This window comes from Vidua macroura, chromosome 14 (assembly GCF_024509145.1).
Source record: "Vidua macroura isolate BioBank_ID:100142 chromosome 14, ASM2450914v1, whole genome shotgun sequence".
NCBI classification, from domain to species: Eukaryota; Metazoa; Chordata; class Aves; order Passeriformes; family Viduidae; genus Vidua; species Vidua macroura.
This window is the reverse complement of record NC_071584.1, coordinates 9,468,389-9,496,257: the sequence shown is the minus strand read 5'-3', so window position 1 is coordinate 9,496,257 and position 27,869 is coordinate 9,468,389. Positions and strand designations below refer to the sequence as shown.

Genomic DNA, 27,869 nt, shown 5'->3' with positions numbered 1-27,869 from the left:
TGGCTGCAGAAGTCAGAAGAAAGAGCTGCAATTTTTGAATTTAAAATACTATACAATTACCAAAAAGGTTATTAATTACTTCTGAGGGTACAGCATATTCTCTCACTCATTCTCAGGACTAAATGAGCAACTCTTCCAACTACTGTATTTCAGAAATCAACATTTAGAGTGATTTCTTCAGGCATATAAACCACTTAGTAGATTTGGTGATTTCCCTGAAATGACTGCGTGCCCTAGAGAGATCAGCCTCAAACCTGAGCTGCTAGGTGTGAATTTGTTAGCAAGTTCTGCTTATCTAAGCAGCTAATCTTAAGGAAGGTCAGAAAGCAGCTACTATTTTAAGAACATCTAGTTTAAACAAGAGTATAATCAGGGTTAAAAATAAAAGGACTGCTGCCTGGTCATTTTCTAAAGTGAACCTACAATACCTTAATTAAGGTCACATTAATAACGGACAAAAAAGGACAAAAATTCACAAATACAGCCAAACTATGTGTCTGCTCCTTCAGCTGCAACATCAGAGCTGCTATTCTTGTACACTCTATTACATGAGCTCAGGCAACATGGGCAGCATTCCAGGTAAGAGAGGATACAAGCAACAATTTATAAGGGGATGACAAGAAATTTTAGGTATGCTCAGACTGAATGCTCAGCCTGACATGACCAACAAAACATCAAAACAAATGAAAAAGTCATTATTTTGCACCTTCTCCCTTTAACTCTCAGAAGACAGCCCCTCAAGTTCATGAAACAAATTGAATTTCTATGACATATGTTCCTAAGTTTGCTGTTCACTTTGCTAAAATACATATTTACATGTAACAAAACCCAGAGTGCCTCAGAAATCACACATGTTGGTTATGCATAGCTTATTAAGCATTACTAAAAAAAGTTTGAATATCTGCAGTTCCTTAGACTGCACTTTCAAGAAACAACATTCAAAATCATGATGTTCTCCACAGCAATATATGTCAGGGCAGTGGTCACTTAAGTCAGAGCACTTAAGTCTGCAGTCCTACAGCTCACAGCACACCTGGAAATTCCTCAGGATGGCATCTTCCTTACAGGTGAATTAATTACTCACTTCACTGCTCAGAGTTACTGATGAATCTTTAGGCCTGTATAACTTGTTTTAAGGTAAGACACTTGAATTGTCCTCTAAAATAGAATGTTTATCTTCCTCGAATTCCCAACATTGTAACTTCAACTGGGTATGAATTGTGTTTGCACAAGGGACTGATGTGTCACACAGCTGAGTATGCACACCCTAACCAAGAAGACACACCAGTTCATCAGCTCAGACTGCTTCAAATTACAACACCTCAACAATGTTCCAACCACAGCTCTTGTCTACCACAAACTCCAAGGTCATCAAGCTTGTTTTATACCTCAATCAGCAGGTATCGGGTTTATACATCTGGACAAATGCTAAACCATTAAATAAAGTAATCTAGAATTGAGAATCTTTAGAGTATCAAAGCTTAGGGCTGTACTTTAGTCACTAAAGCCATTTGTATCTCCAAGAAATTAAGATCAAGTTAAAATAAGTATCCAACAGAGATCCTCTGCAGTTAGGCCAGAAGGGATACATATATATATGGCTATTTTGTTTAATTGACAGGGTTTTTTTAAAATTTAAAAAATAATTAAAAAATCAAGCCTTAGAAATATTTCTAACCCATACAGCTGTGAAGAAAGCTTTCCAAGTATGACCCAAGTATTAGCCAATGCAGTATCACAAGGTTATTCCAGCTCCTTGGCTGCAGATCTTAGCAACATTAATGTTAGCACAGCTTTTATGTTTACTATTTCTTGTCAGAATCATCCATGCAACAGGGAAACCATTAGTCATTTCAAAATGAAAATACTCTTTGCAATGATGAAGAACAGTGGCATGAAGCCGGCACTCACAGAAAACAGGGAGGGGAGGACATGATTAGAGAGTAGATAGGAGGAATCAAAAAGCAAGGAAGAATAAAATGGAAAATTCAATGCTCCTCAAAAGACTACAGAAGTGAAGGAGCTGTGGGGAAAGAGAAGAGTTTTTCACCTTCCTCTGAGTGTTAAGTAGAATGTGTCTCTGAGTTTTAAATAATAGAAGCTAACAGTGTAGACTAGAACTACCAGAATGGGACAAAGGGTCACAGGCTCTTTACAACACAGCACTTGTGATGCCAAGGCTCCTCACCAGGGTATTTTCACAGTACTTTCTGTGATCATGCACACCATGATCCCCTGCTCTTCCACATTTACCTCTGACTAGCCAGGTTTAGCCTTCAAACTTCTGCTAATCTTATGCAAGTCCTGACCAGCAGGATAAACACACAGAAACCTGCTCCTCAAAACTAACCATCTCTATGTCAACACCAAAAAATTAAATGACAGTAATTAATCAGCTTTGCTTTTTAAAAAGGCTTATTGTTCCATAAATATTCTTTTCATTAAAGGTGCCTACAAGTCTCTCAGCACAGGTCTGGAGCAATGCAGCTTGAAGACAGACATCCCTTGACTATTTCCAGGCGAGCATGTTTATCTGAGCAGCGCAGTGCCATATGTGGGAGAGCAGATAGGATGGCTCTGCACTTGGCCTAGACGATTCTGGCTCTTATTAAGCACTAGATCAGGAATTGCTGAACTGTACACTGTTTTGTAACAAAGCCATTAACATGTAACACTCCTCTGATGAACATCATCACCCTCACAGAATTTGACAAGGTATTACAGAATAAACACATACTCCTTCCTCCATCGTACTCTGAACTCATTACTTTTCAAAACTCATTCTGCTCATTGTGCTCATTTCTGTATTCCATGTGTTTTTAGGCTTTCTTTCCCTTCCCCCACTTCCTTCATTTTCTCTTCCATTTCTGTTCTCCCTCCATCTTTTTCATACTTAAATCTCCCTTTGCAACCAGTTTTTAAAAATTGGGGGGGGGGGGGGGAAGAAATAATGAAATACTCAAGTTATTGTATTCCACAAGCCCATTACAAGTCAGGGAGAAAGTCCTCGACCCTCACTAAATAAGTCTCTATTTGTTTCATAAATTCTAGAACCTTCACTTTGATTAAAACTTCTGGAACATTCAGCATATTCCCCCCCAAAAAAAAATCAGCTAAAAGTTATGAGAAAGTGGGGTTTGAATTTTGAAAAGCAGACTTTAAGGTTCTTTGGAACTTCTCTTGCCAAAGTAATGCTTAATCTTTCAAGACAGTACACATGCTTATTAAATACATCCAGAGTAAGGACTAACTCCAGATAAAATTCTGCTCAGAAGCACCCAAGAACAAGTGTCACCACATTCCAGGTTATTAAGGCACCATAATTTGCAATATTTAATAAAATTATGTAACAATATATATATATACATTATAGAACTCTTCACATTTATGCTCTGACCTACTTAAGCAATTCTTTTTCCTCAATTGCACAATTATGAACCAGAGCAGAAAAATCAGACTTTATGAAGTTAATAAATCAATAAGTCAATAAATCAATGCAATGTCATTACAAATCATAAAAATTATTACTTCAGAATCTGCAGTCACCTGATTATGACTTTCTATGGGACATTTTAAAATATTCTGAAGAAATATACTTTTGTTTCCTTGATACCTTTATTAGTAGTCATCCATTACACTTATTTTAATCAAATCAAACTTCATATTATACATTGAAACTACTGGTTTGTTAAGAAAAACTATTCTCAAAGCAAAGCTGGTATTTCCACCTCTCTCATTCCTCAGACAACATTACACTATTTTATGTTCCTGTAGGTAGCTCTTAATAGAAACACCAGGAAAATACTTAGCAAGAAGCTCTGGCTACATTTGAAGGTTTTCAAGGTAGATAGGTTCCAGCCAAAGTCACCTCCACACCCAAGTTTCAAAGAAAGTGGGCAACTTCAAACCACAAGCAGCTGTCATATCTAAAAATGAGCTCAAACACATGTACCCATTAACAAACTAACAAGTCTTCAACTTATCAAGGACTGGCACTACTTACCCAAAGCAACAGTATGGATACACTCCTCTCCAGAAGGACCAAACGGTCCTGAATTAGAGATACTCATGTCAAAGAAAAGCATTTTAAAGGGGTCAAACTAGTCAGACAATAACATAATTGGATGCTTTGCAAGTCAAAGTTAAAGCAATTTCAGGACCATCAAAGACCTCAGGTATAGTTTGCTATCACTCAAAGTACAGACTGGAACTGAGACAAAATATTTCCACTGAAAGTATTTTCCTTTCAACAGTAACTTTTTTGTAATTAATGCTTTGAAAGGATTCAGCAGAAAACTTTTCTAAAATTCCATGAATGTATCCAAACCCACATGTTTTAAGAACACCACATGCAACATGTTTTAGAAAGCTGTGTAAGATCCCCAGAACTTCTACCCCATAGAAGACCAGAAGACAGTGCTAAAGAAATCTGATAAGAATAGCTCCAGCTCCTATATTTTTATTTCCTTAGAAGTCACTAGCAAAAATGCAGCAAACATTAGTTTTGAGCCACTGGTATTATGTTTCCCCTTCTATCACTAGCAGAATGATGCAGGCATAAAATTAGTTTTGAAATTTGATAGAGAAAAAGCATTCCCCAAGCACTAGAAGTCTGGAAGATTTGTGCCACAGCATTATTTCCATTCATTTAAGAGGGAAGACAATTCCATGTTCACAAGTAGTTGCTGCATATTTACTACAAACCAGGAGCCAGGAAACATTGTTTTGCATAGAGTTCAGACAGCACCTTAACAAATTACTCCTACCTTCAGAGTCTATACAGACTACCTTAAAGAATCTGTTCTCATTGCCAGTGAAGATACTGAATTCTTCACTCTGATTAGACTTGCCAGTTTTACCCAAATAGCCAGTGACCACTGGATTTTCATAAACTGTTTTTTTTTTTTTCTGTTGAAATATTACTTGAAGCAGTTACTCAAGCCATCAGTGGAGAATCAGGAGTTACAGTTAATAAAAGGTCACACAAAATTTTATTAGAGGTATATCTGGGATTCTACAGATATTTGCTGCAGACAAATCATAACTTATGCTTTAATGAATTTCAGCTAACTGTGAGACACACTGTTCATTTAAAATATTAGATCAGTGAGTACAAGCAGGCAATGCAATGTATGCAATTTGTTCTGGAAAATAACTTTCTTAATTAAGTTCAGACACTTTATACAAATAAGACACTAGGTATAGTCATAAAGGCATCCATTTGGCCTTTAAAATGCTTTCTGTTAGTTGCCAAATGCATGATGCATGCTGAGACAGAAGCACCTAAGGGCACAACATAAACAGATGAACAAACAATTTATGCCAATAACTTAAGAGTTTGCCAAGCCCATGAGAAATTAACAGACAAGAGTTTTCTGCTTAAGTGGAACTTGGTTCAAAGGATCGAGAAATATTTAAAGAAATGTAAGGAAAAAATTGAAACTACACAGGATTTTTTTATTACAGCAATAATATATTACAAAACTTATATGCCAAGGTGTCAGCTGACAGGAGAGACTGCAGTTCAGCCAAACATTCAAAATTATTCCTTTAAAAATCATTGCTCCTTCCCATTTTAAATTACATATTTTAGAAGTCCACTGCATAACAGTAACTTGTGAAAGACTTGAAACATGAGGAAGCACACAAGAAGAAGACACATAAGCATTTACTTTCAGGTTTTTAGAATTTATTTTAAAATGTTTAACTTTGAAAATTTCGTACACATTCAATAATTTTGTAAGTGGTTTCAAGAAGCTCACAATAATGCAAGAGGAGCAAAGAAACAAGCCTCACAAGAATCTGAATTTGCCCTCTAATTCAGACTTCACTAACTCAACAGCTGAAATGAATTTATTACTAGTCAATCAATCATTCTAGATTGCACTGTTTGTATAGAACTTAGCCATGTAATTTAAGCAATGAGATGACACTTTTAAGATACTCTAAATACAGGGATGGAATTAGAGCCAAATGGAATTTATATTTTTGATAAAGATGTAACAGAAGACAGTACTTTTAAGACTGATAAAGATGATTCAAAGTCACAGAGTTCTCCCTGGTTTGAAAGTCTATGGAAACTGGATGCTTTTAAAGAAGACAGACATCTCTCAGTCAGCATAGGTATAGAACACAGGATATCATGCTTTCAGATGCATTGGATGATCTCTCATTGTCTTCCCACCCCTTAAATCACTAATGACTGCCTCAAGGGTTGAGTAACAGTGAAGTCCAGAGCTGCTACTTAAATAAATACAGACTTGCTCTAACCTCCCATCCACAGACAACCTCCTCTCCTGCTCTGCAATGAACATGTGTGATAGGAGAACTGATCTGGTTAAAAATATCTCTCCCCTTTTTGCTGGTTTAGCCTAGACCAAGTGTGTTTCTCTCCTCTGTTTCACTGTGCAGGGGCATGCACAGGGATGTCAGCTCAAAAAGAGGAGAGGCAAAAGGCACAGGAAAGAAGGGCAATGAGATGACTGCTTACATTTGCCTTTCACAAGAAGAAACACATGCAGTACAGCTTAAAAACAGGAAACAGCAGTAAGATTATTAAAGAGAGGTAATTAGTTTCATGAGGACAGACTACTGCTGGAAAAAGCAGAGGAGCTTTCAGACACGTTGCTTTAGCAGATTATGCAACACACAAGACAGAACAAAACTGGTCATGAGGTAAACAACCATGCTAACCTTGAAAAAGAACACACTTAGCACTCAGGCAGCACAGAGGTGTGTTAGCAATGAGCCAGGTGACTGGTCACTGATCCCTTTGGAAGAGAACACACTGCAGTTAGTGACACAAAGATGCAGTAATACACTGAGCCAGTACTGAGGCTACAATTTTAAGCAGGCAACAGATATGACTTAGTTACTTTCAGACATCCAAGATAACAGAGCATCATTTTTTGAGCAAGTATACTGGTTACTACATGCTATCACCAGCCATACAATTGGACAACCCATAAACACAAAGAGAGCAGCTCTAGTATAGGAAATTACTGGAGGATACAAAAGCATCTTTACAGGCTTTCCCTGTTCCTACATTCTTCCAGCAGAATCTTCCACTGGCCATCCCTGGGACACTAATAAAGCAGATCCTCACTGGGAACATCAGTTCTTTCAGAGTCTTTTACCTAACACAAGTTCACAAAAGCACAGAGATGCTGTCTGCAATTTTGCTTCCCAAAAATGGTTTTTTTTTTTCCTATTTGAAGACTGACAGTTTTAGGGATATGCCTTCATTATGAGGGAACAAATCTAAAAAGGTTAAACAAAGCCCACTACTTCATATGAATGTCACTGCAGTTTTATAATAGATAACAAGCAATGCCATTGAAAAAGGCTCTTGTGTTGCCTACTTGTTTTCTCTTCCATGCTTCATTATGCCTTTTGCCATCTCTAGCATTCATGGATGAATCAGAGTTAATCTCTGGAACAATCCACCCTCTGCTTCCTGTTGACACAGGAATCCTTCTTGGAGTAGACAGACTTAGGACTGGGAAGAAGCAGGTGTGGTTATCAGATGACTTTACTCGACACACAGCTTGCTGCTGTATTTGTGACATCTGACAACCAGCTGGCACAGCAGCCAGCAGATGGAAAGGCAGCAACCTCACAGGGCTTCTACACTGAAATTGACTACCTGGTGATTCAGCAAATCAACAAAATCAACAAAACAAAAAAAAAAACCCAAACACCCAACCAAACAACCCAGTAGTCCACTGAATCCACACTAGTAACAGCAGTGTATGGAATCACAGGATGGATCCTCTGGAAAGTAAACTCGTGTTGATGGACAGAAGCATTACACTCAGGATTTCCATGGTTTTACTTTCTTAAGTGCTGCCAGATTCACATGTGAGGCTGAGAAAGGAAGTCAGTGATACAGACAGCAAGGATTCAGACATGATGGGAACAGGAAGAACTTGTTAAGCACGCACATTAGTCATGCCAGAGTCAGCCAGACTGGCATGCTAATAAGAGTTTTGGAACTTACAAACACTTCTACACTGCTGCTAAAAATTTCATAAGTAACACATGGGAAGCCCAAATACTTGGCCTCACCTGACACCCTCCAATTAAAAAGGATCTCCAAGATCTGGTGGAAGGAGGACAAACCAAAACAGGGTAATGCTGAGAGCCTGCCAGCTTACTCAGCAATTCCAACAGGAGCAACAAACAACAGGCTGGTGGGGAATGGCACTGTCTGTGAAGGTTATATAAACATTTAATGGCATAAAGTGTTACAGGAGAGGAGAAGTCCAATTAACTTCTTATGCTAGAAGTCACACAATCAAGTAATAAAGACATGATCAACTACATTACCAGTTCAGGAAGGTCACAGACTTTCAACTTTAAGAAAGGTAGTAACAATGGGCAACGGAAATCTCCTGATGTGAAGTGAAGCCTGTGACTCATTAGAATGGCATGCAGATTTTTTTTCCCCCAAATAATGACTTCTACCTTGAAAGTTAGTGCTAGGATCTACATGAAAAGATCAAATTTTTAGCTTAGTTTTTAATGGTACACAAGATATAGTTAAAGGATAAGAATGCTGCTATGTAACTGTGCCTGCAGTGCAATTATATTTCAACATCACAGCTGAATACAGTGAGACAAAAAACTATTGGCACATGGATAATTAATGTTAAGGGAACAGTGTAAAAAAAAAAGTAATTAGCAATCCTCTCAAACCTGTCTCCCCTCAAAAATAACCCAAACAAACAAACAAACAACCCAAAACCACACAACCCTGAGGGGAGGGGAAAAATTACAAAAAAAAGCAGACAAAATTCTGTATTAGGAGATCAAGTAAAACTCCTCACAGCTGGAAGCAAAACAAAAGTAGTCAAAAGAATACATCAGCCCCTGCAATAAAAGCCTATATACTGCATGATTAAATGGGGAAGTTAGGAAGCAAATCTGAGAAGTCAGCTTTTAAAATCAGAAAGCTTGCTTAATGAGAACAGAAGAGTTTAGAATATACATGGTAGGTCAAAAGTAAACAGGAAATAGAACTTAACATGTTTGGGTAGCACCTTGCAAAGTTACTTAACTACATCAAAAGCAGGAAACCAACTAGAAAAACCAGTGGGGTCTCTTGCAGACCAAAATGAGAAAAGGATGGAGGATTGATAACACCAGTGTAGAGAAGCTCAGTGGAACACTATTCCCAGTATTTACCAGTGAAGCAACTGGGGAGACATTCACACCTATCTTCATAGTATATAGGTTAGAGGGACAAGGTCAATTTGAATTAAGTACAGGGGAAGCATTTGGCTGAACAGACAAGTCAGACATAGTTCACTGGGGCCAGCACAGGACAGTTCCAAACCTGACACTGAGGAACTGCTGGGCAACAGGTTGCCAATGTAATTCCAGAGCACACTAAAGACTCTAAAGGGACTGATACTACAGAAAAGCAAACACAATTTCCATCCCTGCAAAGTAGCAGTAGATCAGATCACTGAGCACAGACAACCAGTCTGCTGGAAAGAGTACACTCAGCTTCTCTGAGAGAAAATCCTACCAAGGCCACAATACTTCTCCCCCATGCTGGTGCCAACTTATATATTCCTCTGAATTAGAGCATGCAACTGTTGGATCCATTGAGTTACTGGGCTATACACCAGATAGCCTTGTGGAAGCAATCCATCAGGACTATTCTGAAAAAAAAAAAACTACTTGTAAATGTAACCTTCAGCTGCCCAAAATGGGCTCAAGACTTTCTGTGACAGTCTGCACATGGTTCTGCTACATATTGCAGGCTCCTTCACTATCTTAAAATCATGATCCAAAGGTTTGCTGCACATTGCAATGTTTGCAACTACGTACATAAAAGCACTACAATGGACCCAGATGAACTCAACAAGGAAAAAAAATCCCAGTTCAGTCTTATATTCTAGCCTATAAGCTTTGTTCTGATGACTGGGGAATAAGATGTAAGGCAAACAACTGGCAATGCTGTTAACAGCACAATCACAAAAGGAAATATGTTATGTGATTGCTTTTTCTTCCACAGCTTCTGGATGTATTTGCAGGCACCAACCTACCTGCTCAATGTGCCAAAAGCTGGAAAAAGTCATTGAAATGAGTCCACCAAAAAAAAAAAAGATTCCCTTCACTGTAATCTTTAGCACTGCTGGGTACAGCAATGGGCTTACAGTCTCAACCAGCAGAGCATTTACATTTTCAGAGCAGAAAACAAATCCAGGTTAAAACAACTTGAGCTACAGTTCTTGTCAGCCTAAAATTAATACTGGCTGGTTGCAAGGGTCCCGTCTTTCCCCAGACCACATGGGAAGATCCTATCCCTTAAGCCAGCTCTGGCATTTAGCATGCTAAAAGACTCAGCGAAAAAGAGTCTAAAACTCAGCAAAAAAAATAATCTAACAAAAAGCAGCAGAGTATCTGCTGCTGACTTATCAAGCAGAAACAGCACAGCCAGCATGCACTGATCAATGCAAGTAGTTCAAGGGAGGGTGTGGGGCACATGTATGAGGATGTTTTGTTTGCCCTGGACACGGAGTCTCATCCAAAGGCTGCATTTAACTCACATTCCTTCTCCAAACCAGCAAAGTATAGTCAGAGCATTAATTATGCCTGCAGTAGTCCTGGTACGTGAGTGAAGTCAGATTGGGAAACTGCACTCCAGTTCTAATATGTCATTCAAGTGGTTTGCAGGACACAAATACACTGTATGAGATAATCAGCTATTCAACACTAACAAGACTAAAGAAAAACAAAATTCTGAAAGACCCAGAATTAATCTCAAAGACACTACAATGTTTCCACAACAAAGCTTAAACACTTCTTTCTAAAATTAAATACTCTCTCAAACACCGCATGAGATGCAAACAGTCTCTCATAACTATGTAGAGAAACCTTCAGCGAGATCCCTTCAAATGTCAAAACTGAATTTTAAAAATCATCCTATCAGACTGAAAACTCTGGAAAATAACCAGAGTGCACTTTAATTTTGATGCATCAAAATCTGTGTGCTCACATTTTGGCTTTCTTCACTAGACATTTTTTGAAAGCAAAAAGCGAACAACATCTTCAAAATTAACCTTGAAAATGACACATTTCTAAAGCTAACACAAAATAAAACTACACTGCACACCAGCAAAATATATATATAGCCTTTCAAAATTAGTACCAGGAATTCTCTGAAAATACTGTATCCTATAACTACACCACAGAAATATGTGTAGTGTTTAATTTAATATAAATTTTCTAGTTTTGCTAAAAACAGGTATTTGGTGTACTACCAAAAAGCCCCAAACCAATTCACCACCTATGAGCAGGTCCCATACAATCATGATTCAATCATTCTAGGAATTAGCTAAAATAAAACAGCTGCAGACCAAATCATTGGTCTAAAGATGAGTATTATTTTGTTGTTATTAAATTTGTATATCGGCTAATCCGTGAAGTTTCTAAAGGTCAAGCCACTGAAGATTTATCTTTACTCCAAAAAACCTAAACATTCAACCATCTTACGGCCTATTTTTTTTAAATCAACATAGGTAAGAGTAGATAGCTTTTAAAGGTCTATGAAAAACACTATAAATCTCTTGAAAGCAACAGAGAGGTCCAAATTGCTCCTTTTTGGATTTCTCACAATGCTTCAAGGTGCCAGATCTCTTATTTTCAACTCTTCCAAGGCAGAATAATTCCACTGTCGTGGCACCTTTCTCCCTGACGTCAGAGTGCAACCTCAGCTCTGGCAGCTGGAGGTTGGCACCAATTTTTCTTTCAGTAACCTGGGAATGGTGGGTCTACACTGTGATCTGCAAGATTTACTGAAAACTAAAGCATGGGTTTACACACTGGACTTGGCTCAGATACAGCCACTGCACAGCATCCACCTCATGGAGAGCACTCTGCTCTGAGCCAGATCACACATGAGGTGGTGGCATGTTCCACCTCACGGTGTGAAGTCAGACTTCCTCTGATCATCATTTCCAGTTTTAGCTCTATAGAGGCTGCCACTCCCTCAACAACTGCATCCAAGCCTAAACACATGTAGCAGTGGGCATACTTCAGCTGATGGGGGAAACCTAAACTGAGATGAGGAGGAACAGCAGGATGACCATATAAAAACACTGAGAAACCACCATGTTACGAGCTCTAGAAGCAATGATCACCTGTATCACTTTATTGGTCTGTTGTCTTGGTTTAAAAAGAAAAAAAAAAGCCACAACCCACCAAATTGCAGCTTTGCTTTAAAAGTCCTTCACATACCACAATTTCAAAATTATCAACTTGAAGTCTTCTGCCATTTCAACATAAATGTGGAAGCCACAACTTTCCCTGACACCTCAGGGTGAGCCTGTCTGTTCAGTTCCCTGTTCCTCCCTTTCATAGAAACTGTGCTCCTACACTGCTTCATTTCTTTGCTGCCATGAAATGGTGTGCAAATAAAAACCCATTTTATTAGGTGGCTGAAGTCAAGCAGTAAAGTCTCCAGCACCACTACTCTAAAAAACACTACTGCTTAACATATACTTTGTTTGCCATTTGAATCCTTTCCTTGAGTTTTATTTTGGCAACCACTCTTATTCAGGGCAAAGGATACTGTGTTCAGAAAACAAATATCCCATTCCCTGTTCAACATGAACAATAGCAGAGTTATGGTTCAGTTCCAACTTAGTAAAAAATTATTTATACATATAACATTCTCCAAATTAATTACCTCCACAGAGCTCTGTTATTGACCAATATTTGCTTCTATTCATCTCCATCTCAAGAAAGTCATAAATCTTACTCAAACCAAAAGCAGACTGAAAGAAAGGTAGAAGTTTCTCTGTCAAAGCAAAACAATTTATTAAAGAACAACCCCCATTAAGTAAGTTAGTAATCCTGCTAGACCCAACTCAGTCAGAGAGCACCAACTTGGGCATCTTTGAACTAACTCACAGTGAAACAAGTAATCTGCTCAAGAGAAGTTCTATCAGAAGCTGCCTAAAGACAGTTCATCTAACAGCCCTCAGAGATAATAAACTTCATCTATCATCACTGTTCTCCAAAACCAATCTTTCTTATACAAGAAAAGCACCAGTGCCACAGTTTAAAACTGTGACTTATCCCAATATTCAGATACAGAATTCATTAGTGCCAGCACTTAACTTCATGTCAGGAGTATCAGTAGATCATTACTAACTATCATGGCTACACATACAGACATGAACTTGGCAATGATTGCCAGTGTCAATTAAAAAAAACCAAAAGAAGAATTTTCAGTCAAGAAATAGAGACGGTAAGATGATATTGAGAAGACAAGCTTTGTCATGTTATCTTGATAACTGGAAACTTTCAATGGCAAAATTACTGTCTCATTCTTGAAAACTTCATCACCAGAAGATTTCTCAATCTAGAACATATTACCAAAGCAGAAACAACCAAGGACCAGGATTAATGCCATCTATCCATCCCCTGAGAAGGTAAAATGCCACACTGATGCCTAAAGCCCAAGTCCACTCCAATGAACTCAGAGGGACCTTTTGAACTATCAAATCTAGTGAGCTTACTACCAAAGGCAATGTGTCACATATATCTTATCAAAATAATCAAGATCTATCTAAAGTATTTGGACTGCCTGCCCCCACTAATCCTATTACTGGTTACAATAATGCCACATTACTCCAGAAAGTGGAAACCTTACACTCTAAATCTAAAATTAATTCACAGTCTTTTAATATCCTTTTTGTTCTTCTTACAGTACTGGCATTTGGTTTAAAGAGTTAATTTGTGTCCCTTTGTCTTTCTCTTCCTATACACACATACATATGCACACACAAAGAGATAGATACATATAGACATACCAATATGTATACACATATACATACACACCTCTCCTCAATCAAATTTTGTACCTTTTAGTCATTATTCTGATCCTCTAAAGTAGCCCAGCCCTTCTCATCTTCCTTTGCAAGCTGATTTCACACTCTCAAGCACTCTGGCTGGCCTGCTTTGCAAACACAAGATGTCTTTCCCCTGAGAGCAGCAGAACCATAAACTTTTACAAGTAAGCTCTCAGCCACTCCCTTTTAAAACTGTATTTAATACTTTTCTATTCTTACTTATAATTACTCTTTAAAATAGCCACTTGCCCTTTATATATCTATAGCATAATGAAAGCTAAGCAATCTGACAGTAAACTGGAAATACCAGAAAACCATTAAGGAGAGAAAAAAACTCCTAACTTACAGAATCAGTTTTTATGCACTCCTGAAGTACATGGCATTGTTCTTAAAAATACTGATTTTCATTCCATTTCTAACAGTATAGCCCCTGAAGTACCTCAACCATTCCTGCAAAACATTCTCATTTTCCTTCCAACTTCACTTCCATAAAACCTTATTTATAATCTACTCATTGCTAGTTGGGTGGGTGGGGTGTTGGGGAGAATTACTGGTGAAAGACATCACTTCTGGCTCCAGATATCCCAAACTACTAGTTCCTAAAGACTAGAAAAATATTTAGGGAAGTATCATTATACAGTCACTGCTTGTACTTCCTTGCCACTCTACCATTTCTTTCTGCTCATCTCCACTTCCAACACTCAGTAAAATCAAGAGATCTTATCTCTCTACACAACCATAACTTACTGTCTCTAGCAGGGCATGGAATGTGTAACCATTCCCTCCCTCTTCAGAGTTCCATAAAACAATGGTGTTCATGCAACTTGAACAGAAACACAAGATGCAGTATGATTTTCAGAAGGCCTTGTCTTCAACCTTTATTAGCAAATTTAAAACTGTCTGAACTATTCTCAGGGAAAGGATTCACTAAACAGAACCCTAAACTATGAAGGAGAATACTGTGACTATGAGAACCCCAAATGAAAAAACTTATTCTGAAAAAAAAAATCATTGCAAATTCTGTGACTTATTTGAGAAGCAACAATAGCCTTTAAAGGAGTCAAGCTAACGTGAATACAACTGCGATTCATTTCAGATATAGTAGATTACAGTTTAAAAAAAGGAAAATAAGGAAAAAAGGAAAAAAAGAAGTGTATGCATCCAAGTTGCCAATTTAGGCAAAAATATCCTGAGCCAAGTCTGGAGAGCTTCTTGGCAGGATAATCCAGTCAAGGGAAAGAACAATTGCAATAACAGCCAATTTCTCTCTATACTAACTTGACAAAGAAGAGTAGGTTGAGGTGCCTTATTTTTTACATAAAGAACACAAGGTAGAGAGATAGAAGACCTCATTCAGGTTTGTCCACCATAATCACATGGCCAGGAACAAAACACAATCCTTCCAAACACCACTGCAGTGATTCATCCTTAAGTCCCACTTGCCTCCTGTAATAACTTGGATACAGAGAAGTTGGACAGAACGTGCAGAGCCCCAGAAACACTCAGAGGTCCAACAGCCATTCAGTGTTTTTATGTAAGATTGACTCTTTCTTCTTTTGATTAATCTAATAACTTAAAAACTAGTACAGGTCTTACCAGTGGAACCATCTGAACATTACTGATCTCTCTGCAATGGCCTCTTCCAAGAAATTTCTGGCATCTCCAATCCCCTAAAAATTAGTGCCAAGATGTCAGAGACCACTCTGAACTGGCCTAGTTTTCCCTTCCAGAGCAATTTCCATTAAACATTCTACATAAAATGACAACCAAGAAAGTGTATTATACTTATTTTTTTTATACTTAATTGCCTAACTATTGGATGCATATCTGTCATCCATACATTTATATGATCATTGGTCAGAGAAAGAGTAATATCTCACATTGCATCAGCAGAGTGTTCATCATGTTCCCCTATCTTCATTTACCCTATCTAGTGTAACTATTTCAGCTCAGGATGAGCAACAATCTGCTGCTGCTGAGCATCTCAACACATTTAAAAAAGAAGAAGGCATACTTAAAATAGCAGGATGGCAAAGGGTAGTAGGTAGTCTTTGAGCAGGTTATTCCAAGACATTTACATTACATATGTGAAGAAACTTAACACCTTGAAATCATGCAAAAGGAAAAAAAGGAAGGGGAAAAAAAAGAAGCAGCTGGCACCAAACAACCTGAAGCACAGATTTCATATTCTCCCAAAAAGAGGTACTGCTGGGAGCTACTTTTTGCAGTGGCTTAAATTTTGTACCTTAAAAGCTCAAGCTGTCCAAGCAGAGAAAACTGCAATAATTCATCCTTGAGGTGAAAAGAGACCATGGTGGTTAAGTGTACACAGGAATACTTGTTTCACTTGAACCTTTTTCCTCTGAATTAAAAAAAAAGTAATTTGTGTTCCATTTATCCTTCTTTAGAACACTTCATTTTTAATGCTTGGGTTTATCCAGTGTTCCTTCCCAATGAACAGCCCCAATCTTTATATATTCTCTCAAATTTTAGTCCCAGTATTTTACAGGAATTCAGGTGCTGTGGTGGAAAATATCCCATGTGAGATTTCTGCCACCTGCCTCTCTCTACTTGTTTATTTTTCAATTTTAGTTGAACTGAATCAGATCCAGAATCCTGCTCTTATTTCTTAAGGAAGAGTGAGCCTCATTACTACAACTTTGCATTCTATCAGCATCTTATTAGGGATCAGTTTTAATACTACATTACCATTTGATTCTTCAGAGTTTGCTTGTAACACTGTACCAAAAGAACTTGCCTTTTACTGCTTGGCTTGCAGTTTTTAATTTGTGTCAGTGGCTTGCTGGAGTTTTGTTCCCCTCATGCTTAGGAGATGTTTCAGTTGCAGTTAGTCACCTCCCTTCAGGCACTGCAGCACTCTTTGAAGAGGGCTTCTTTCCTCACTACACCTTTTTTGTGGGTTTTTCAACCACCCGCTCAGCCCCCAGCAATCTCTCTGCAGAAACACTACTTGAGAGAAGATTGGTGCAGCACTTGCTCTGCCTAATTAATGTGGCAGACAAAGTACTGAAGACTACAAAAATATGTTTTTTTCTTCCTCATAAAGGTCCTTACAAGGGACCTCTGCATAGCACATCATCTTTCCCAAAAGTTAATCTTTCAGCAAGTTTATTTATACAGAAAAGATCAGCCTTGCAAACTTGCCATTCCTTGGCAGCAGAACTTACCCTTGTGCTCACTTACTGAGTAAGGAAAACAGTGGGGCACCCAACCCTTATATTCTTACAGTCACCTAGAAAAAGGAGCTGGAAGCAGCCAGATTTACACAGGCCCACACTGCTGTCCACCAGTGGAGAACCACACACTTTTTTCTACCTTAATAATACACCTAAAACTCATGAATTCTTGAGCTTCACCCATAGAATTCTTATCTCTGTACAAAGCGCCACATGGAAAACAGGGAAAGTGTTTTAATTTTCAGAAAAGATAAAATAGAAGCATTACTGATGCTAAAGATAAAAACTTATGACAGGGATCCTTCTCTTCCTCTCTCTTCTGTCTCAAACATGGCCCCCAAGTACCACTCAGTAAGGCAGACAGCCTCACAGATGCTAGGACCCATGGTGTGCCAACAAAGCCTGGAGAGGAAACACCTTTGGTGGCAGAGGGGCAAAAGATAAATTACAGGAGTATGTCTATGGCACATATATTACAATCACTGCAGCCCCAGGTTCAACTTTGCCACAAGTGCCACAGATTCCAAGCTAATGGAAAGAAAAGCAAAAAATGAGATTTTATATACCATTAAGGATTGTGAGAACTCCATCTTGGTAATGCAAGAGCGCTCTGGGAAGACATACAGATCTTGATATGGCTGCTGTCCTAGTGACCTTGCCACAACTCCACAGAGCTGTTCTGCTTTCCGTAAGATGTCATTCTCATGAAATTAGCACTTTAATAACCCTGGCTGCAAGTACTTAGTGTGGCAAAGCAATATCCACATACTCACAACAAGCACTGCCTTCCAGGAAGTTATAAAAGCCCAGTCAGATTACAAAAACTTCAGGCATATCCTGTAAGCCATGGACACAGACATGCAGTCTGTTAGGGGACACCAGTTGTGAAGAGACAGAAACAAAAAAGATCTCAGCAAATATGTTCCTGACCAATGGAACAGGAAGGTATGCCACTTCAGAAATGGAGCCCTTTATATTGATTGCTTTAGCCAACACCCCAGTCATGAAAATGAAAGGTTTTTTTCAAGGTCATACAAGTAGGCCAGGAAAGATGCTGACTTGTTTATAGTGCTGGACTGATAAACTGCCCAACTTTTGGTCAGTCAGCATATACCACAGTACTCTCACACAGTGAGGAAGTGCAGCACTAGGACCTACTCAACAGCCATATTCCATTTGAGAGCTACTGCACTCCCAGCATGCTTTGTTATCAAGGACCTGTTTCTGAGAATTTGTCAATTAACCACAGTAGAGCTGCCCCATCTTGTTATTTAAATGCAAATTTTGCAATGCTAAGCTGAGTACCAATCTTAATAAACCACTCCTTAGGAGCATAAACATCATTAAAAAAGTCAAGCATTTTCATAATGCTTTGCTAACGAGGGTCAGGGCCTGACTGGACTTGTTTTGGCCTCCAGCCTAGCAACAGTTTCTGTATTGGCCAAACTCGGGTGAGTCTACTATTATTTTTAAATAATTTACATATTTCCTGCCTTCCATAGAGACTCTTGCCACAAACCACCAGTATATAGCATATATCAAACAACTAAAACTTCTATTTCTGAAGACAATAATTTGATGCTACAGAAAACCTGCACTTTACTGTAAACAGTTACTTAATGCAAAAACAGGTAGCTTAACATACTGAGCTTGCTCTATTGATTATGGCATGAGTTTTGAGAGAACAAAAACTAAAGACTACATTTCATTCATTAACTGGTCACAGTCTAGATCTGTAAACTAAATAAAATGAGCTAGCCCAGGGTTCCAAATTTTTATTTTCTGGTTATCTCTTAACCGTCAGTGACCAAAAAGTGCCAACATTAAATTTCTCTTATTTTAGTATTCAGTGCTAGATAACATTACTATTATATTTAGCTCACAACTGAAGAGAAGGCAGTACTGCATACTCTTTCAGCAGCTCCAAATAAAATAGTTGCATTCCTAAATCATTAATGTTTCAACAATTTCTAGCAAAAAAACCTTGAAGTTAGATGTACGTGTGAAGTAAACCAAATCTAGACACGAAATACATTTTTCTGACAGAGAGTTTAAATGTCAAAAATAATATTAAAATTTGAATTTCCATGAAAATCTTTAGCAGGAACATAAAGCGCCAAATTGAATAAAGAAAATATAACAAACAATATTAATGTAACTAAACCAAATGAGGCAATAAAAATGAATGACCAGACTGATGACACAAGGAGAGGTTGTTGCTGACTCCGCTTCATCCTACAAGGAGTATGAGAACAATTAACTTCCACAGAACTAATACGGCAGAGAATCAGAGCACTTAGTATAATTTTGTGGTGACTGCCTTTAGCTAAAGAAACACAACCAGGGTCTATCTATCCTTAAGACTGCCAATGATTTGATTTCCTGTATCACTAGAAACTAGCTCATCTGCATGTAAGAACAGCTCACTAAAGTGAGCTTATGAAGGAAAAAGTCCTCAAATTACAGATAACCTAATCTGGAGTTTATCATAGCATTATTTTCTCAGTTCACCCGTCATATCAGAGGATGAACCTACTGGCAAAGGCAATTTCTTTCTGAAGCCATGCAACCTTATCCCTTCTGCCCCTCTGCTGCACGAAGATGCATTCACCAGATCTGCTTTCAAATATGCTGGGAATTCCCTGCTGAGCACTGCCAATGCCAGCCAAAATACACATTCTCTACTGTACTATATTTTCAAAGCATCTACCATGGAATGCCACTTTGAAAGAACTACTACTTCATATTCCAACATTTAACATTCAACAGTAAAGACCAATACACCGTGTTAATTCAGAAGAAAATACTGAACCTTACAAAAATCCACATGACATGCACATGAAAACCAGAATGAAGTCAGACAGACACACAGACATGAAAGAACACTTCCCTGTGTGTTTCCTAGTTGATCTTTGGCCATGATCAAGCAATCATTATAGCTGTTGTGTAATACTGGAGTGTAACAATAAGTATAAATTATTACTGACTGCCACGAAACGGTGTAAGTCTCCACTGCCATACAACCAAGTCCTGCAGAGAAACAACAAAATTTCATATTCCTGGCATCAAGGGCAGTAATGACAATAGGTACAGGCCAACCCTGTGTAGGGATTGCAGTGAAAGAACACTGGTGGGTTTAAGACAATATGAAATTCTGAGTTTCCAGACAAAGTTTCAAAGAAAAGCTTGTAAAGAAGCATATACCAAAGCAAGCAAGGAGTTAAGTGCAATATTCCAACATTACCGTAGGTTGTAGAGACTAAAGCTGGAGGTCAGGCTGCAGCCAAGAAACAAGAATTTGGAAAAGCATGAAAACTTATCAACTGCAAGCCATAACATTTTTATTCACATGTATATGTAAGCATATGTACACACCTACAGACAAGTCTCATCTCTCTTCAATGCATTACTAGAAAGCATCGGACAGTAAACAAGAAAAGATCAGCTGATTGTAAAAGCATTTTAGCCCACTCGTTTATGGAGAAGGAAAACTCAGTAGCCTTCTTTCCCTGTGTTTATTAGCTTTCTGACAAGTAACACCTATCCCTTAATTGCTTTTCTGGTTTGGTCTTCTGCAATACACGAGATGGGCCATTATGATTAGTGGAAACAATACTTGGGGCTGTACAGGAAGATTTTAAGCTATTTCAATCTAAATTACCAGCAATTCTCCACCATTACCAACACTTCACCAAGACACAGTAACTAAGGAAAAATCCTGACTATCCAGTAACCCTAGAAGTGCTTCTTTACTACAAGGTTAAGATATACTCACTTTGAGTAGAATCACAACTTTAAGTCTTTGAGTGAGAAAAATAATGGGAACAAGACTAGCTAAGTCTGTATTTTTAAACTGTATTGAACTGAAATGTTTCCAAACTTCACTAACAAAGTATTAAGGTAGTGTAGTACTGCTACCCCATATCCCTTCAGATTATGCAAATTAACAGATCTTGGACCTGAAAACACAATGAAATACTAAAGTCAGGCACATCAACATGGCTGCAGATCTGCATCTCTGTCCCATAGCCAAACAGCTGCTGCAAAATGCCACAAGTCATCAGTGAAGTAAGGAACAGATAAATTTATGAGCTAAGTCTTTAGCTCAAAACTGGCTATCACCTGGCCAATATTTTAATCCAGAGGTCAATCACAAAAGATGGTCAAGCCACACAGATAATTCCTAGCAAAGAATGTGGTAGCAAGCAACACTTCCTCATGTGCACAGGGCTGTCAGCTACCCTAAAGCATCAGGACCACCACAGGTACAGAGGTCAGCTACAGGAACCACTTATTGCCACTGGCACAGTCCCCTGACAGATGAGGAAGATGTGAGCCAGTCTTCATCTGGGCATTTGAATACAATTTCCAAAGAGCTCTTCAGGCAGATGGGAAGCAGGGCACAGGCCCCATCACTCATTCCAGCTGCAAACTTGTGTTCTTGGTTACCAAGTACCAGATGACAGGGCAGAACAAAGGATTCCCCTTACAAATTGTATCAAGTACAGGTGGTCACCATTAAAATAATCCTGCTCACTAGCAGGAAACCTTCAAGAAGGGACTAAAAAAGCAAACAACTGACAAAAGAGTTAACCTGATGGACTGCCAGACAATGTCTTCTCCACAAAGATGGTGATATTAAAATTAAGTAGGCAAGATGAAGATCTTGAAGCAGACACTGTGCAGGACAAAAACTCAGAAAGATGATTTCTGTGTGCCAAGGGAAATCATTACAGTGAGCAGAGATGTGAGATTCTAAGAAAAAAGTCCTCTTCACTCCCCACAGCACAGCTTCAACTGAACTTCTCTTCACACATTTATACTCCCTCTCTTGTCACAACCTGCTTGCACTTCCACTCAAACACTTTCCTACTAGGAGGAAAACAGCAGTGAACAACACTGTAAACCTTGAGCCCCTTCACACTGGTAGACACCTCCTGTCCACTTCCACAATGGAAGGCAGGACATGGTATTGTTTCCATTAATCATAATGGCCCATCTTGTGTATTGCAGAAGACCAAACCAGAAAAGCAATTAAGGGATAGGTGTTACTTGTCAGAAAGCTAATAAACACAGGGAAAGAAGGCTACTGAGTTTTCCTTCTCCATAAACGAGTGGGCTAAAATGCTTTTACAATTCTTCCTGCATCCCCTTACAATTCATTTCTATGGACAAGTTCAATGTTCTGTAACTTTACTCATCAGAATCTCAAAACAGTGTCTAAATGACACTCTGTCCTAGAGACAATTGTAGCAATTTTCAAATTGGTTCAGCAATTTTCAAATTTTGTATCAGTGTTCACACTGCCAGGGTCATTTCTACATGCCTTCTGCAGCTCAGGTCTGAGAGCCATCATGCTGGTGGAAGCAAGGCACAGGCCCTGCAGGACATATCCTGCAAAGAAGGGCAAGGGTGGCTTAGAGAGCAACCCAAAGTGAAGTGAAATTAAAGGTACAAGAAAGTTCTTCAATTAAGAGTGACAGAATAAAATGTCAGCAGATCCATGGAGCCTACAAGAGGAGAGGAAGTCTCCATGGCTGGAAGAACTTGCTCAGCCTATACTCAACAAAACACTGCTGGAGAGATTCAGTGTCTTCCAGCTATCTTCTTTTAACTCCATGAGTCAGCATCCCCTCCAACCCAACACCTCCCTAGCAATACCCTCGACACCCTCTGTGCTTTAGGAACTCCAGAGATAGGAAAACGCCAACTGTTTCATCCATGTATGGGCTGCCCTGGAGTTCAAAACCCACACCCTTTCAAAACAAGCTTTTCGAGTCATTCCTACTGCCTTGAATTTGCTGCCCTGATGCTGTCCTCATCTCGCCACCAGAAAGCCAGAATAATCCAGAGGTGTCACAAGCAGGTTTTGTTCTAAAGACAATGTGCCAGAACCCCTTGTCCAAGTGATTCAGCCACCTGCTTTTCTTTGATCATGTCCAGTTTCATTGTTCCAAGACCTGCAAGGAATATGAGTCATGTTTGTGTGAGGATACCTGCTCACAGGTCTTTCATCCTCCCTGTAATTAACATAATTTAAAAAAATAATTCTATAATTTACATACCCTTATTTTAGGCCACTGCTCTTCAACCAGGTATTTCAGTCTATGGACAAAACCTCCAAATTAATTCGAGGCAGAAAGATGCAATACACATTCACTGAAAAACACCAGTTTTCATTCAGGTTTTTTTTTTGCTGTACAGGATGAAGCCCAGCTTCAAAGTCAACATCTAACCTTTGTGAGGTACCCAGTTATCAATAAGACTGCCTGCAAATCTTGTGAATGCCAGAAATCGTGCTGCCTCTGAACACTTAGCAGGAGCAATTTATTGACCGAGCTAAAATTTTACGTGTAATACTGAACAACTTTTTCAAAGTTGCATCCCCAACTGCACAAACATAATCAGCTCACATGGCTGCTGAAAGCAGCAGTTCTGCCATCTGTCTGCTTATTCCCACCTCACACTTGTGCAGGCACAAATGTTTGTGAAGCCATGCAATGATCCAGAGAGAACCAAACTCTGAAACCAATCAGGGGAAAATACAAAATTATTGTTAGATCATTTCCTGATCTATACAACCATGCATGCTGGAACAAGCATGGGAATAAACAGAAATTACATTATGAATTTTAATGACAGTGCCACTTTCTGAAGTCTAGAAGTCCAGAAGTTGATGCAGCAACTTTTCACCAGGTCTAGCAACTAAATCTGAAGAACACATATGAATTTCAGAAAAATTCAACTAATTTTACTTAGTTTGCAATTGCATTGTTGTTAAAGTAAGAAGCAGGAGGAAAAAAGTAAAGTGATCTACTGCTTACTAAGAGGAATCAAAGCGCTTACTGGAAACCATTTCAGTGCTGAGATCTTCACCCCTGCCTCGGTTTCCTCCACTAATAAAACAGACAGTAGAACTAATCTGTTCAACAAATCATTCTGCAATACAGATAAAAAAACATAACACCAAGGTAATATTGTTACAGAGACACAGACAAAATTCAACTCTCTTACAGCAATGAAAAAGTGAAACAGCATAAAGCTGATGTTGCAACCTATAGTGGTCTGGGATGGAGAACAGACACAGGACAATGCACAGCAAAATGGCTACTCAGAGCAGCAGTTGCTGAACAGTTTGTATCTACAAAAGGACAGACATGGATTTGCAAAAGACCTGGGTAAAGAAACTCACAGTGGAGTCTCCCTGCCCTCCTTTCATTATTGGTACTCTGATGAAATCACATAGGAGTTATGAAGAGCATATAGGGAAGACTTGCTGGGGTGGCAGGTTAAGTAGGAATCCACAGAGCTGGGTTGTCATGACAGCAGCTGAAAGTATGCAAGAGATGTATAGATCCTGGGTGTTAGAACAGCAAGGACTACAAATAAGATTATCAATACATTACATTTTTAAACACCAAGAAGCATACACCGCATCTCATTAACGAAACACAGACTGCACGATAACCGTTTGCACTGGTGAGGGTGCCCGAGGGTCCAGGACATACACAGAAAACTTGTACTCATGAAGTACTGAGAAAGCACAGGTTCTCACAAACTTGATAGCCATGCTGTATATAAGAGGAAAAAAGTGACATGCACTCTGGTGGACCAACACAGTCGAGTCTCAGCTGAAGCCTGGAAACTCACCACACGAGTTCCATTCCATTTAAAAACAAAGTAAAACAGCGGAAACTCATTTTCAACAATCCCTTACATTAACTCTGCAATCAAACAAACTTGGATCATGCAGTAACTCGGTAACTCATCCCAGCTGAGAGGAAGGAACTTCCTGTCAGAGAGAAGTTACTCCCTGATGTGTCTGAGCTCTATCTGCAGCAGCATGCCCGGCTCCTCAGCACAGGCAGGCTGCAGGTGCTGACATGCTGAGCATCACGGTCCTGGCAGGTCACTTCTGAAGATGGTGTGGCACAGGGTTCAAGACAAACACTGAACAAGAGTGGCCAGGGATGGGAATAAAATAGGCCCTTGCTGGACACTCTTGCAAGGAAGCTTGGGAGGCAGAGGGAGGACGGGAGTAACAGGTGTTTATGTGATCAGTTCAAAACTCTGGGAATTTGATTTGGTGGATTACTCAGGGACTGGGGATGTCTAACACTGGGTGATCTTCAGGAGTCATTACAAAGCAAGGACTCTGAACGATATGAGACCAAAGTAGCGTTACAAGTGCCTGGCCCGGGGAATGTACAGGTACACCAGTGCTCACAAATCCGGGACTCGCACGACAGGGCTCTTACACTGGGTACTCACCATCCAGCACTGGTGAAGAAGAGGCCCGCCCTCATGCAGAACACACGGACAGCGAGAGGCTGCCTAGTGAAGGGGTCCCAGTAAGGACTACTGGTGAAACGAGCGAGGAGCGAGCTACTCGGGGGCTGCTAAACACAGCCCACGAGCGGGGAGAGGGCACTGCCCACGGAGCGCGGCGGCCGGACGTGGCCGCGGAGCCTGCCACAAAGGCGGTCGCTCGGAGCAGGGCGCTGCCAGAGGTGTGAGGGTTCACGGGGGAGATGTCACCAGCGAGCCCTGTGCGCGACGGGCCAAGAGGGGCTGGGGAGGAGTCACCGAGCTGGCGGGCAGCGCAGCGCTCCCCGGGGCGAGCCCGGCGCGGGAGGGCAGCGCGGCTCCCGGGAACGGGGGCGCCCGCGGGCCGGGCCCGGAGACAGGCGTGGGGCCAGGCGAGGACAGGGGCCGAGCGGCGGCAGCGGGGAAGGTGCCGGGCGGGAGGCGGGAGCCGGCGGGGAGGGAGGGAGGGAGGGCGCCCGGCTGGGGGGAGCCGGGCGGGACGGGCGCGCACGAGGCGCCCACGCGGGCGGTCGCGCCGATACTCACTATGGGTCGTTGGTGAAGCGGGGGCTCCGCGGGGGCTGGTATCCGTACAGGTGACAGTAAAGCACATCGAAGCAGAAGCAGCACATCTCGGCCGACACCACCATCTTCCTGCAGCCGGGCCCGCCGGAGCCGGGGGAGGCGAGCAGCGAGGAGGCCGGCGGGGAGAGGCCGACGGGGCCCCCGCCGCAGCTGGGCGGCAGCGGCGGGGACAGGGCGCAGCCGGCGGCGCCCCCCGCCAGCCCCCCGATGCCGTTCAGGCGGGGGCCCCCCGGCGGGGGCAGCGCCCCCGGCTCGCCCCCCGCCGCCGCCGCCCCGCCGCAGTGGGAGCCGCCGCCGCCGCCACCCGGGCCGGCCGAGCCCGAGGGAGGGGAGCTGGAGAGTTTCTGCTTCTTCACCCCGCAGCAACCCGCCGCCATCTTGGAGCCGTCTCCCCCCACGCAGCGCTTCCGACCCATGGCGGGGGGGCCGGCCGGCCGGCCGGGGGACGTGCGGCGGCCCGCTCCGCCTCCTGCCGCGCCCGCTTCGCCTGCACGGGGAGGGGGCGGGAGAGGGGAGGATGAATGAGGAGCGAGAGGGAAGGGAGGATCGGCAGGGGCGGGAGGGGAAGAAGAGACAGAAAGAGCTGCGTTAGAGCGACCCTGTGAGCGGTCCCGGCGGCCAGGGCCGGGCGTGAGGGGGCAGCGCGGCCCGCAGGTGTGGCGGCCTTTCCCCTCCCCTCCACACGCTAAGCCGCCCCTCTCGCCTTCCCCCCGCGCTTTATCTCCTCCTTCTGCCAGGGAAGTGGAGCAACTCCACCTCGCGTGCTAAAAAAAAAGAAATAATAAAATAAACCCACAAACGCGAGCTCTGCAGGCACCGCGCGGCAGGAGCAAAGCCCTTGAGATGGTTAAAAACACCCCGCTAAATAATTCAAGTGACCTGAAATGCCTTTCTCTGGGGGAAAGGAGGGGAGGGCTGTGCTGGAGCCGCCAGGCTGGGAGCCTAGAGAGAGTGCTTGGATGCAGCTATTAAGCATGCAATCGTGATGGCTAAAAGCCACGGGCTTTAAATGTGTATATATATATAAAATATATATCTTTTTTTAATTACAGCTTTGGCAATTCACAACCAGTAAATAGCCGCTCGGAGCATAGGCCCGCAGCTGCAGAGCCAGCAGCCATGACCCGGTGAGACCACGGCGCTGGGTGCGGGCAGCCCGGGAGAGACCTCTAGGGAAGGGAAGTCCAGAGGAAAAAGGATGTGAGTTCCCGCTGTTCTCCAGAAACCAAAAATCAAGCTTGTTAGGGAGGGGAAATGTGTTTTATATTACTGTTTTACATTAGTCTCACATATAGATATATCTGAATGGATGGAGAGACTTGAAAACAGTGATAAAGTACTTCAAAATCTGTAAGTATATTTAGAAAATAACACCTCACCCGTCAGTGTTCTGCAGCCATCTCTGGCACGGGATGTAACAGCTGTTTAACATAGAATAGCAGCACTACAGTATCAAGGAAGACAAGGGAGTGAGGACTGCCACACAGAGTTAAAATAATATCACAAGTTTAGAGAGACAGCCATTACACAAGCTGAAATGCAGTATACAGAAAGATTTCCGTCTCAAACTACTTGGACACTCAGTTCTGCATTTCTTGATGGAAATGGTTCCTCCAGCATCCTCATTATATTAATTTTGGCAGCATCTTAAATGATGTATTTGAAGATATTTAATTATTAGACCTCCTATACTAATGGGTTAAAAGGCCCTTTGGAGGTTTCTGTCCAAATACTGGCCTGAACTCCTTTTGCTTTGACTGTGAATCATAGCCTGAAGTAAAACAGCTGCAGGGAATAATAGCAAACAGAAAGGAGAATTAGATGGTGTGAAGCAGTCTTTTCCATTTTTAAATGTAATGTTTATGTTTGGAGCTGGCAAATACTTGAGAAGGGAACCCAACTACCTTCCCAA

General features: G+C 41.0%; 1 protein-coding gene and 1 long non-coding RNA gene across 5 annotated transcripts in view; one reads left to right on the top strand and one right to left on the bottom strand.

Moving 5' to 3' along the window:
• Positions 1-27,869, bottom strand: part of AMMECR1 (AMMECR nuclear protein 1) — a 98,041-nt gene that overhangs the window by 47,461 nt on the left and 22,711 nt on the right. The window contains exon 2 of one of the 2 annotated variants that reach the window (XM_053989925.1): positions 25,919-26,444. In XM_053989925.1, coding sequence (XP_053845900.1) covers positions 25,919-26,444 — 526 coding nt within the window. Of the gene's footprint in view, positions 1-25,918; positions 26,998-27,869 lie in introns of those variants that run through there. The other variant, XM_053989926.1, reaches the window with a different exon arrangement.
• The window catches only part of LOC128814260 (uncharacterized), a 70,475-nt gene continuing 68,018 nt past the window's right edge, over positions 25,413-27,869 (top strand). The window contains exons 1-2 of one of the 3 annotated variants that reach the window (XR_008439327.1): positions 25,413-25,575; positions 27,010-27,157. This is a non-coding gene — a long non-coding RNA (uncharacterized LOC128814260). Of the gene's footprint in view, positions 25,576-25,629; positions 25,800-25,903; positions 25,969-27,009; positions 27,158-27,869 lie in introns of those variants that run through there. The other 2 variants (XR_008439325.1, XR_008439326.1) reach the window with 2 other exon arrangements.